Source organism: Ceratotherium simum, chromosome 8, assembly GCF_057802395.1.
Source record: "Ceratotherium simum simum isolate JZ-2026a chromosome 8, ASM5780239v1, whole genome shotgun sequence".
In the NCBI taxonomy this organism is placed as follows: Eukaryota; Metazoa; Chordata; class Mammalia; order Perissodactyla; family Rhinocerotidae; genus Ceratotherium; species Ceratotherium simum.
The window spans coordinates 360393-373910 of NC_141907.1; the positions used below are offsets into that span (position 1 = coordinate 360393).

At 46.5% G+C, this 13518-nt stretch overlaps 2 protein-coding genes across 9 annotated transcripts in view; one reads left to right on the forward strand and one right to left on the reverse strand.

Annotated features, from left to right (window-relative positions):
• The window catches only part of GAK (cyclin G associated kinase), a 66983-nt gene extending 57620 nt beyond the window's left edge, over window positions 1–9363 (reverse strand). For all 3 annotated transcript variants that reach the window (XM_087434758.1, XM_087434759.1, XM_004432201.3), the window contains exon 1: window positions 9135–9363. In XM_087434758.1, the coding sequence (XP_087290884.1) occupies window positions 9135–9279 (145 nt within the window). In that variant the 5' untranslated portion in view covers window positions 9280–9363. The remainder of the gene's footprint in view (window positions 1–9134) is intronic.
• Window positions 9364–9503: 140 nt separating this feature from the next.
• Window positions 9504–13518, forward strand: part of TMEM175 (transmembrane protein 175) — a 29254-nt gene continuing 25239 nt past the window's right edge. For 4 of the 6 annotated variants that reach the window (XM_087434765.1, XM_087434768.1, XM_087434769.1 and 1 more), the window contains exon 1: window positions 9504–9580. The gene's annotated coding sequence lies outside the window, so the exon portion shown is untranslated. The other 2 variants (XM_087434766.1, XM_087434767.1) reach the window with 2 other exon arrangements.

The following is a 13518-nucleotide window of genomic DNA, read 5'->3' on the forward strand; positions in this document are numbered from 1 at the left end:
AGGCAAGAGAAAGAAATAAAGGGCATCCAGATTGAGAAGGAAGGTAACAATGTTGTGAAACTGACCCAAAAAAAGCTCCCATAACTAATAAATGAGTTCAGGAAGGTTGTGCGATGTAAGCAACATACAAAAATCAACTGTATTTTGACATACCCTGGGTTAGGCAGCAAGTTCTTAGACATAAGAACATAAGTATCATCCATAAATGAAAAAAATGGTAAATGGGCTTCATCAGAGTAAAGAACTTCTGGTTTTTGAAAGACACTGTTGAGCAGATGAAAAGAAAAGCCACTAACTGGACTTTGCAAACCACATACCTGATAAAGGACTTCTGTCTAGAAAACATAAAGAAAATCCAAAATTCAACAACAACAAGATTTTTAATAGGCAAAATATATGAAAAGACACGTCACCAAGGATCTACAGGTGGCAAGTAAGCACATGAGAAGATGTTCAGCATCATTATCCATTAGGGAAAGGCAAATTTAAAACACAAGTATGCTAACATGCATTTACCAAAACATGTAAAATTTCCATAGAAAAAAGAATACTAAAATTCATGTGGGGCAACAAAAGACCCTGAATAGCTAAAGCAATCCTAAGAAAAAAGAACAAAGCAGGAGGCATCACAATCCCTGACTTCAAAACATACTACAAAGCAAGAGTAATCAAAACAGCATGGTACTGGTACAAAAACAGACACACAGATCAATGGAACAGAACTGAAAGCCCAGAAATAAAACCACACATATACGGACAGCTAATTTTCGACAAAGGGGCTAAGAACATACAATGGAGAAAGGAAAGTCTCTTCAATAAATGGTGTTGGGAAAACTGGACAGCCACATGCAAAAGAATGAAAGTGGACCATCTGTTATTGCCATTCACAAAAATTAACTCAAAATGGATCAAAGACCTGAAGGTGAGACCTGAAACCATAAAACTCATAGAAGAAAATATAGGTAACACACTATTTGACATTGGTCATAAAGGAATCTTTTCGGATGACATGCCTACCCAGACTAGGGAAACTAAAGAAAAAATAAACAAGTGGGACTTTATCAGATTAAAGAGCTTCTACAAGACAAACAAAACCAGAATCAAGATGAACAGACAACCCACCAGCTGGGAGAGAATATTTGCAAAACATACATCTGACAAGGGGTTGATCTCCATAATATATAAAGAACTCACACAACTGAACAACAAAAAAACAAACAACCCGATCAAAAAATGGGCAGAGGAAATGAACAGATACTTCTCCAAAGAAGATATACAGATGGCCAATAGGCACATGAAAAGATGTTCAACATCACTAATCACCAGGGAAATGCAAATCAGAACAACACTAAGATATCACCTCACGCCCATTAGAATGGCTATAATCACCAAGACACAAACCAACAAGTGTTAGAGAGGATGTGGAGAAACAGGAACCCTCATACACAGCTGGTGGGAATGCAAACTGGTGCAGCCTCTATGGAAAACGGTATGGAGATTCCTCAAAGAATTAAAAATAGAGATGCCCTATGATCCAGCCATCCCACTACTGGGAATCTATCCAACGAACCTGAAATCAAGAATCCAAAGAGACTTATGCACCCCTATGTTCACTGCAGCATTATTCACCATAGCCAAGAAGTGGAAGCAACCTAAGTGTCCCTTGATTGACGACTGGATTAAGAAAATGTGGTATATATATACAATGGAATACTACTCCGCCATAAAAAAAGACAAAATCATCCCATTTGCAACAACATGGATGGGCCTGGAGGGTATTATGTTAAGTGAAGTAAGCCAGAAGGAGAAAGACAAACACTGTATGATCTCACTCATATGTGGAATATAAACCAACACATGGACAGAGAAAACTGAATTGTGGTTACCAGGGGCAATGGGGGTGGGGGGTGGGCACAAGGGGTGAAGGGAGACATATATATGGTGATGGACAAACAAAAATGTACAACCCAAAATTTCACAATGTTAAAAACTTACTAAAACATCAATAAAAAAAAATTTTAAATAAAAAAACATCTAAAATTTCCAAAACTGACCACACCAAGTGTTGATTAGGGTGTGGAGCCCCTGGATGCTCGTACACTGCTGTGGGAACACAGAGTGCTATACTCACTGTCTGAAAATTTCTTAAAAAGTTAAACACATGCTGCCTCTACAGCCCTGTTATCGAACTGCGGGGTATTTGCCTAGGAAAAATGAAGGCACACACCCACACACAGACTTGCACACAAATGTTCACTGCAGCTTCATGTATAATTGCCCAAATTGCAAACAGCCCACATGGCCATCAACAGTGAATGGATAAACCAATTATCCTCCATGGTACACCACTCAGCAATAGGATGAAACTATTGCTAACGTGCAGCAGCATGGATGACCCTCAAAGCAACTATGCTGGGAAAAGCCAGGAAAAAACAGCGTATACACATGATTTCATTTATAGAAAACTCCAGAAAACACAAACTAATCTCCAGTAACAGAAAGCAGATCAGGGGTTCCCTGGGGTTCGAAGACAGAAGGAGAAGAAAAGCATTGTGAAGGGAAAGGAAGGAAATGGGGAGGTGACGGAAATGTTCACCACCTCGATTACAGTGCCAATTACATAGGTGTATGTGGACTACATGTATTTAAAGTGTTTTGACATATATACACATGTGGCTTGTGTATCTCATTTTTATTTCAACATAGCTGTTAGAAAAATTAAAATGATAAATAAATCCATATGAAAAAATTGATAAAAGGAAATAAATGAAAATCCATGAAATAGAAAACAGATGCCTTTACTGGCAAATTCTATCAAGCATTTCAGGAAGAAAGCACAACAATCTTGTATGAAATCTTTCCTAAGATAGAGGAGGAGAAAATAGTTCCTAGCCCATTTTTTAAGGCCAGAGAAGAGAATAAAGACACCATTACAGATCAAAATCACTCATTAACATAGATATAAAAATCCCTCAGGAAAATACCAGCAGTGCTTCTGGGAATATATAATAAGGATAATACATGATGACCAAGTGGGATTTACCCCAGGAATGCAAGGTTGGTTCAACACAAAGAAACAATCATTGCGGTACATGACATTAACAGAACAGGGAAAGGAGATCACCTCATTAGACACAGAGAAAGCATCTGTCAACAAGCAAAACCCATTCATGATTTTTTTAAATAGTAAAATTAAAAAATTCTCAGCAAACTAGGAACCAAAGGGAACTTCTTCAATCTGAGAAATGGCAACTAGGAAAAGCTACAGCAAACATGAGACATAATGGTGCCTTCTTTCTAATATAGGAACAAGGAGAGCATGTCTCTCTCAGCGCTGATTTACAACATTTTATTGGAGGTCCTAATCAGTGCAAGAAAGCTGGAAAAACAAACCATGAGCACAAAGACCAGAAGGAAGAACTAAAACTGTCCTCATTCACAGAAGATGTGACTGTAAAGGCAGACAATCTCAAGGACTCTACCAAAAACTCCAGAACCACAGAGTCACCTCAGCAAGGCCACAAAGTCCTCTTGTGCCTCGTCCTGGCCTCTCGCCAGACCCTAACTTTCTCAGCTGTGGCCCTTCTCACACTACTGCTTTTCCTCAAACACACCAAGCCCATTACAGCCCAGGGCCTTCCTGCTCACCACAGCCCCCCCCCCCTCAGTGGGGCATCCTCACCCAGGCCGCTGGCCTGACTCCCTCCCTCCCTTCCCTCAGGCTCTGCTCTCCATCACTTCTCTGAGGGGCTTCTCCTTCCCCTAACACTTCCTGATCCCTGACGCTGTTACACACTCATTTGGACACCTGTTTACTGTCTCTCCCACCAGACTGTAACCTCGGGCGAGGCAGAAACTTTGCCTACGTGGCTCACATTTGTGTCACCAACCAGCCCCTGGAAGAGCGCCTGAACAGTGCCCGACACAGAGTGGGCAACTAAACGTGCACCAAGCAAATGAACAGGACGTGACCACATGATCCAAAGTGAAAGGCAATTTTTAGATACTAAAACACAACATCACTTACACTTTACACCCCAAAGGAGTAATATGCATTGTCTGTGGACACACACACAGAGCAAGTATAGAGACGAAGAGGAAGTACATGTACTAAATTCATGGTGGTGGCTGCCTCTGAAGAGAGAGAGGGGAACACAGCCAGGGAGCAGCAGGCCAACGGGACCTTGAACAACATCCGTGATGCTTAATTAAAAATTTTTAAAAGGTCTGGAGTCAAATATGAATTTTTTTTTTAAAAAAAGCTAACATTTATTAACTTTGGATAGTAGGGACACATGTTTGTTTCTGCATTTTTGAAATTATTCCTCCCTGAAGAAGAGAATACTGGACTTCAGGACTTGTTACGTAGCTATAGTAATCAAGACCGTGGGGTACTAGTGGAGAGATAGATACACAGATCAATGGAACAAAGCAGAAAAATCCCAGAAATCGAGCCACACAAATACGTCCAAATGATTTTTGACAAAGATGCAAAAGCAGTCCCATGGAAGAGGACAGCGTTTTCAACAAATGGTGCTGCAGTACTTGGACATATATAGGCAAAAGGAAAAAAACAAGAACTTGGATCTAAACTTTACCCCTTATACAATAATTAACTCAGAGTACACAAATGTAAAACCAGGAAACTCTTAGGAAAAACACGGGACAAAAACCCTCATGATCTGGAGCTCGGCAAACACTTCCTAGAGTTGACGGCAAAAGCAGGCCTCACTTACACAAAAGTGGGTAAGGCAGACTCATTAAAAGTTAAAAACTGCATCTGCAAAACACCCTGTTTAGAAGATGAAAAGACAAGATGGAGACAGAGAAAATACTTGCAAACCACAAATCTGACAGAGGACTTGTATCAAGACTATATCAAGGACTCTCAAAACCCAACAACAAAAGTATAATTAGAAAGTAGACAAAAGACACATTTCACCTATGAGGATGGAAATAAGCACACTGTGAGCCTTTAGGGAAATGCAAGTTAAAGCCACGTGGGCTATCCCCGCACCCGTCAGAATGACCAAATAAAAACACAACACCGGGGCCGGCCCAGTGGCATAGCCGTTAAGTGCGCGCACTCCACTGTGGCGGCCCGGGGTTCAGATCCCGGGCGCACACTGACGCACCGCTTGCCAAGCCACGCTGTGGCGGCATCCCATATACATAAAGGAAGACGGGCACAGATGTTAGCCCAGGGCCAGTCTTCCTTAGCAAAAAGAGGAGGACTGGCGACAGATGTTAGCTCAGGGCTAATCTTCCTCACACACACACAAAAAAACCAAAACCAAAAACAAAACCACAATACAAATCGCTGGGGAGGACGCAGAGCAGCTGGATCAGGCTGTATTCTAGACTCAGCTGTGTTGAAGCCCTACCCTCGATGTGACTGTGCCTGGAGGGAGGTAATTAAAGTTAGAGGAGGTCCTAAGAGTGAGGCCCTGCTCCAACAGGAGTGGAGTCCTTCTAAGAGGAAGAGGCACCAGAGCAGCTCTCTCCACTCCTGCACACAGGGAAGGTGCCGCCTGCCAGTTGAGGGGAGAGGCCTCACCAAAAACCTACCCTGCTGGCGTCCTGATCTCGGACTTCGAGCCTCCAGAACTCAGAAAATAAATTTCTGTTGCTTACACCACCCAGCCTGTGGTATTTTGTTATGGCAGCCGAGCTGACTAAGACACCCGTCCATGCTGGTGGGAATGTAAAACGGCACAGCCACTCTAGAAAACAGGTTGGCAGTTTTCTAAAAAATGAAACATGCAACTGTCATATGACCCAGCACCTGCACTCCTGGGCATCATCCCAGAGAAACGAAGACTTATCTTCACACAACAACCCGTGCATGAACATGTATAGCAGCTTTATTTCTAATAGCCAAAAACACCTGGCAACAACCCAAATGTCCTTCCGTGGGTGAACGGTTAAACTATGGTCTATCCACACCAAGGAATGCTCTTCAGCACAAAAATGAACAAATTATGGACACAACAACCTAGATGGATCTCCAGAGAATCGTGCTGAGTGCGAAGAGCCAATTCCAAAAGGCTACACAATGTATGATTCCATCTATATAGCATTCTTCAAATGACCAAATTAGAGAGATGGAGAACAGATTTACTAGTGGTTTACCCCCTCCAGGGGTCTAGGAGGTGGGTGTGGCTACGAAAGGACATGAGGAATCCTTCTGGGGATGGAAAGTTCTGTGTCTTGACCGTATCAATGTCAAGATCCTGGTTGTGACACTGACTAGTTTTTCAAGATGTTACCATTGGGGGAAACAGACAAAGTGTATCTGGATCTCTCCACATCATTTCTTACAAGTGCATGTAAATCTACAATGACCTCAAAATTAAACATTTAGATAAAAATAATGACACCAATGTATAAGACACATCAAGGAATGACATGCCGGGCACTACTAAGACACTGCTGTCTACAGTCATCTTACTGTGTACATTCTGGAATTAAGAAACGGGCACAGACGTGTCAACGGCCCAGGCCGAGCCCTTGCTCCCAGAGGCAGCCTGATGCAGACAGCAGTGACCCCATCTGTGGCTTACCTCCTCTTCACGTGCATGTATTCGCCCCCTCTTCACGTGCGTGTATTCGCCCCCTCTTCACGTGTGTGTATTCGCCTCCTCTTCACGTGCGTGTATTTGCCTCCTCTTCATGTGTGTGTATTATACAAAAACAGGACTTGTACCCAGAATAAGAAGAAACTGCCATAACTCTTGCCCAATAAAAAATGGGAAAAAAACTTGAATAGACATTTCACACAGAAAAAAGACATACGACTGGCTAATAAGCAGGTGAAGAAGTGCTCAACTCAGCATCCTCAGGGAGATGCCAGTTCAACCACAAGGAGACAGCTCTGCACATCCACAGGACAGACAGAGTCAAAATGACACACCATAACAAACTCTGGGGAGGGTGTGGAGGAACAGGAACTCTCGCGTTGCTGGTGGGAATGTAAACTGGCACAGTGGTGGTGGAAAGGGTCTAGCTGCTTCACGTAAAGTTAAACCTACATCCAACCCACAGCCAACAATTCCACTCCTGGGTATTTTACCCGAGAGAAAGAAAAAAAACGTGTCCACAAAAAAACCTGTAAAAAAGTGTTCTTGGTAGCTTTATTCACAAGTAGACCAAAACGGAAACCCAGATGTCCACCAGCAGGCAAGCTGCAATATTAAGGGAATGAACCTGTAAACCACGGAGCCGGCCCGCAGAGAGCACAAACCGTGCGATGCCACATGTATGACGTTTCAGGAGAGGAAACAGGGCCAGCATTTGGCTGGCTGGGACGGAGGGTACCTGGGGCTGGGTTCAGGTTTGGGGACCTTCCCCACATTTATACAAGACAGCCTGAATTCCCACAGCCTATGTTCCGAGATTGCTGTCTCATACGAAAGACTTCATATAGATTTCTTACTGTTTCAGTTCAGAAAGAGGCTTCACGAACTTTAGAGGCTGTGAGCCACCTATTAAGTTTAAAAGGAGGAAATCTACAGCTTGTAACTGCACTCGTTACAGGTCCTTTCGCACAACCACAGCGGCTGGTCACATTTCCTTGTTCTTCACTCTAGGTGTTAAGCGATGGGTGTGAGCTTCCTTCTTTACACGACCCACCTCCCATGTGCAACTACCCCTCCTAGCCCTTGGCACTGCCCCTGCACCTGGCAGTGGTGCACTCTCGCCCCTTTCACCTCAGCTCGGCCCTCTGGAACTCTCCCCACTGCCTGTCCCGCCCAAGGATCCCCCTGTACCACACTGCTCTTCAGTCACTGGAGCGTGTGTCTTAAGTTCTGCAATGCAGAAGCCGCCTACTGTCCACTATGAATTTCTAATTGCCTGGTATTTTCAGAGTAAATGAACTGATCTGGGGGAACTCTCTCTCTAACAGATGTGAAAGAATACCACACTTAAGAATGTCAGTAAAGGTACTGGCCCCCACCTCTCAAAGAAAAGCCTGGGGTTTTCTCACCAAATCACACCTAAATCTGTTTTTGACCACCGTGTAGAAAAAGCGTGTGATGATGCTGTGGCCAAAACATCTCCTCAGGCCTCTAGGAATGAGGACATCAGAACAGTCAGCTGGTTTCCCACCTCAAATTGAGCACAAATGGCAGCAGGGGTGGCTGCAGTGACAGGCTGAACCTGCAGCCCCGAGAGTGACCACAGCCAGGTTTGGTCTTTCACTATGCGCCACTCCCTCACCAGGTGTTAATGCGGGGAACACAATTCTGTTTCAGCACTAGCCCCAAAACCAACTGCTTAGCTGGTAAGCATGACAGCTAGAGAATCCCAACACACTCCTGTGGGCACCACTGGACAAAATGTAAAGAAAACGCAGAGGAGAGAAGGGGACTGCATCTACGTTGGTAATCAACTCTGTGTGAGGAAGGGACAGGACGTTCAGAAAGCTACAAATAACATGCAGAAGCAAAGCTGCCTAAAGATTGACCAAGAAATTCCTCCGTGACTGACCAGTCAAACCTGCAAGGTTCTGTACAGGTCACAACCGTTGGCTCGGCTTGCCGTAATTACAGGAACTCACAAACTGACAGAGGAACACTCAGGCGGTAAGACAAGGAAGCCAGGTTATGAGACACAGCTCTGACTATCCCAACACCCAAGGAGGGAAGACTGCAAGCACCCTCAACAAGGTACGCCTCACCCACGCTCAAGCTCCCGAGAATCAAGGAGAGACAGCCCGACGTCCAGAGCTCCAGCCCAGCCCCACCGCCCCAAGGACCCTGGATGTGAAAGGAAGGGCCATGACTTATACCCACCCAGCCGCAATGGGCGCCTCCAGACTCCAGCCTTCTGGGACCCCCTCCCTCCGCCTCCACCGTGGCCCCGAACCGATCTGCCCATCTGCCCACCATCTCCTTCCCAAGGCTACAACTCCTCCTCCAGCCGCAGGTCAGCCTCACACCTGCCGCTAAGACTGCCTCGCCCCATCCTGACGCCACGCCTCCGGCAAGGAAGTACCCAACCGTGGACCTGGCCTGACCCTTCCCCCCGTCCGGCCTGACCCTCTCCCCGGGGGTAACCCCCTCACCCTCAGCCCCCACACCGCCCCCGCCCCTCCCGGTCCCGCGCCCCGCTGACCCCGGCCCGGGACTCACCCTCAGCCAGGACCCGCCGCACCCGCAGCCGCAGCTCGCCCAGCTCCACTGTCTGCCCCACGAAATCAGTCTGGTCACGGCCGGCAGCCCCACCTAGGGAGCCCGGGCCTGCCAGGAAGTCGAGCGCAGACTGCAGCAGCGACATGGCGGCGGCCAGCGGCCGGGAGCTGGGGTCCAGCCGCGTCCGCTCCTCTCAGCAACCGCCGGTCTCGGACCGCACCGCTTCCGCCCCGACGGCGTGACGAAAGCGCGCGCGGCGCGCCGCGGCCGGAAGAACGCCAGCGCCTCACTTCCGCCGCGCCGGCGGTGCGCGTGCGCAGAGCCCAGGTCGCAGATCGCGCGTGCGCGGCGCCGCGGGTCAGGTGAGGAGCCTCCCGCCGGCGAGCCCCCGCGCCTGCTGACAGGGCGCGGACGCGCGGAGGAGCGGCGGCGGCGGCCGCGCGCAGGTAGTCTGGCTGCCGGCCGCTCCTGACCGTCTCTGCGGAGGCTAGTTCCCGGGGCATCTGCTTTCAGTGAGCGCCGCCGCCCCCGGCGGAGCCGGTCCCCTTGCGGCGGGCGGGCGCGGGCAGCGGGTGTGGGCAGCGGTCAGCGTGGCAGCGGGGCCGCGTTGGGCGCCCGTGGAGCGTGTGGTTTTCCCTCGTAGCGGCCGGGATTCCCCGCGACGTTTAGTGAATACGGTTGCCAGCGCCGTGCACGCTCCTAGGGTGGTTGGTTTGGTGGAGCCCGCGTGGTGGCTTTGGTTTTTTTTAATGACTTGGTTGCCGCTGAAAGACTGAAAAACTTAAATTTTAAAAACCCAGTTTTCCAGCTTCTGTAGAAAAGTCAGATCTGGCAACATTGGGCCCAGAACCGCGTGTGTCCCCGGGCACCCAGAGCTGCCCCCGCAGGTGAGACCCGCTGGCCCGTTCATGTTACCGGGCTGGCTCCTGGTGGCGTTTGAGGTTGCAGCCCCTTCTGTAGAGTGTGGTTCTCAGACCGAAAATGGACCTGAAAGCCCCGGTCAGCATCGTAACCCTCCTAGAACGTCAGGCTTTTACAAATCTCTTTCCAGGCAGGCTAACGTGTGGTTATTCTTAGAGGAACGGTAGCCTCGTTTATACTGTGCTGTATTGCTTACAGCATCCTTTTATTTATTTTTTTAGACACAGGATTGATTTATTTATGTATGTATTTGGTGAGGAAGATTCGCCCTGAGCTGACATCCCTGCCAATCGTCCTCTGCTTTACATGTGGGTTGCAGATGAGTGGTGTAGGTCCACACCCAGGAACTGAACCCTGGCTGCCTAAGCAGAGCTCACCAAACTTAACCACTAGGCCATGGGGCCAGCGCCTACAGCGTCCTTTTAGATAGTGGTTCCTTTTAATGATCCCAGAGTATCTTGGAGAAGAAAGCACAATACAGTTAATCCCCCCCACTGCTTTTTGGGGGGATGAGAAGACATGCTCAACAGTGTCATTACTAGGCCAACGTCGACAAATGGTGCAGCTAGAATTCCACACAAGTCACGTGGCTTTTCCAACCAGTGCATTTGTCTGGTAAGTGGAATATAAGGATTGAGAGCCCAGGAAAGAGTCCAGACTAGAGACAGGTATTTGGATGTCCTCAGCCTTCAGGTGGCAGTTGAGTCTTTGAGAGGTGAAGAGAGCACCAGTGGGGAGAGCGTAGTTAGAAAGGAGTTAGAGGGCTGGCCCCATGGCTGAGTGGTTAAAGTTCTGCGCACTCCGCTTTGGCAGCCCGGGTTCGCGGGTTTGGATCCCAGGTGCGGACCTACTCCACTCATCAGCTGTGCTGTACAGGCGTCCCACATGCAAAGTAGAGGAAGATGGGCACAGATGTTAGCTCAGGGCTGGTCTTCCTGAAGCAAAAACAAGAGTAAGATTGGCAATGGATGTTAGCTAAGGGCGAATCTTCCTCACCAAAAAAAATAATAAATTTTAAAAAAAAGAAAGAAGTTAGAGCCTTCAGGCAGTAGAATAGCATATGGAGAAGGAGCAGCCAGGGAAGCAGGAAGAAAACCAAGGGAGCATTATGTTATGGAGCCATGAAAAGAGGTTGTTTCCAGGGGAGAAAAAGGTAATTGAAAGTGTCAAATGCCACAATAAAGTCAACTACAAAAAGGAGTAAAAGATGTATGTTGGATTTAGCAACATTGAGATCGTTGGTGACCTTGCCCAGAGTAGTTTCGTTGACGTGGTGGGGTGGAAGCTATACATTGTCGTAAGTGGATAAATAAAGAAATGAAGAGGTAGAGATGGGTAAGTGGAGGCAACTCAGGACGTCTGGCTGTGCAGAAGAAAGTGTGGGAGCTAGAAGGATGATGTGGCGTTAAGATGTTTTGAGATGGGAGATTCTTGAGCGGCCTAAAGCTGATGGAAGGGAGCCAACAGAGAGAAGTTTTGCTGGTACAGAAGAGGAAGGAATAAAGTGCAGTCCCCTGGAAGATAGGAAGGGCGTGACATCCAGAGCATAGGGGAAGTGTTGGCTTTGGAGACAGGAAAAGCACTTTTCGTTGTGGGAGGAGGGAAGTAGGGAAGGTGGGTTGCGGTTGCAGGTGCTTTATGTGTTGGCTGGAATGAAAGTGAAGGGATTCTCGGATGGCTTCTATTTTCGCTGTGAATAAGGAAAAGAAAACACCTACTGAAGATGAGAAGGGAGGTAAGAGAGCTAAGGTTTAAGCAGTGTGGGAAGGATCTAAAATAGCTGTTGTGGAAAACCTAGTGGATGACTCTCTAGAAAGCATGGTGGGATTTGAGGGTTCATTTGAGTTTGGAGGCCTTAAATTTATGCTGGCATGACCCGGGATCAGGTGGAGTTCTAAATAGTGTAATTCCTTTGGAGACGAGAGTCTACTCAGACTTTTTATTTCATAAGTATTTATGGAGCACCTTTATATACTGGCACTGCACTAGGCGCTGTAATAACGCCACCTGAACCCAAATCAGTATCTCCAGACCACACTTCCCTCTCTAACTCTTAGGCATTTGTTCTTGGGTGTCTCACCTCATATACACATGCCTAAAGCTGAATGTGTGGTCTTCATCCCCAAACCTGGTCCTCTGAGTAGACCTCATACCAAAGTATTACCAGAAATCAGGGTCGTTTCATACTGATGGAGGGGCAAATTCATCAGAAGGCTATAACAATCCTAAACAGTTCTGCACCTAATAATAAAGCTTTAAAATGCATGAAGCAAAAACTAATAGACCTGCAGGGAGAGAGAGAGAGAAACCCACAATTGTAGTTGGAGATTTCAATACTCCTTTCTCAATAAATGTCAAAACAAGTACCCAGAAAACCACCAGGATATAGTAGAGTTGAGTGACACCATCAGCCAACTTGACCTGATGGACATTTACAGAACACTACACCATTACAGCAGAGTACACGTTTTCAAGTGTATAAAGAACATTTACCAAAATGGATCACATTCTGGGCTGTGAAACAAATATGTTGTCTGATCACAATGATATTAAGTTAGAAATCAATAACAGTTATCTGGAAAATCATCCAAATCTTTGGAAACTGAATGACTCACTTTTAAATTACCCATGGGCCAAAAGGGAAGTTAGAATTTTGAACTGAATGTAAATGAAAATGCAGCATTTCAAAATTTGTCGAATGTGGCTAAAACACTGCTAGAGGAGAGGTCTCAAATCAATAACTTGAGCATTCATCTTAAGAAATTAGAAAAATAAGAGCAAATGAAATCCAAAGCACAAGAAGGGACATAGTAAATAGCAGAGTGGAAATCAATGAAACAGGAAACAAAACGAGAGAAAATCAGTGAAACCAGCAGCTGATTTTTTGAGAAGATCAATAAAATAGAGAAATCTCTGTCTGGATTGAACAAGAAAAGGCAAATTAACAGTATCATGAGTGGGAATGATGGCATCATTGCTAAAAGGATAATCAGAACATGGACAACTTCATGCCAATAGATTCAACAACTTAGACTAAAGGAATGAATTCCTTGAAAGACACTACAAGCTCCGTCAAGAAGAAATAGATAGCCTGAATAGCTGTGTATCTGTGAAAGCATTGAATTTGTAGTTAAAAACTTTCCCTCAAAGAAAATTTCATATCTAGGGGCCAGCCCGGTGGTGTAGTGGTTAGGTGCGTGCTCTGCTTCTGCGGCCCGGGGTTCACCGGTTCGGATCCCAGGCGTGCACCGACGCACCGCTTGTCAAGCCATGCTGTGGCGGCGTCCCATATAAAGTAGTGGAAGATGGGCACGGATGTTAGCCCAGGGCCAGTCTTCCTCAGCAAAAAGAGGAGGATTGGCATCGGATGTTAGCTCAGAGGTGATCTTCCTCACAAAAAAAAAGAAAGAAAATTTCATACGGAGATGGCTTCACTGGGAACTCCACCAAACATTTAAGGAAA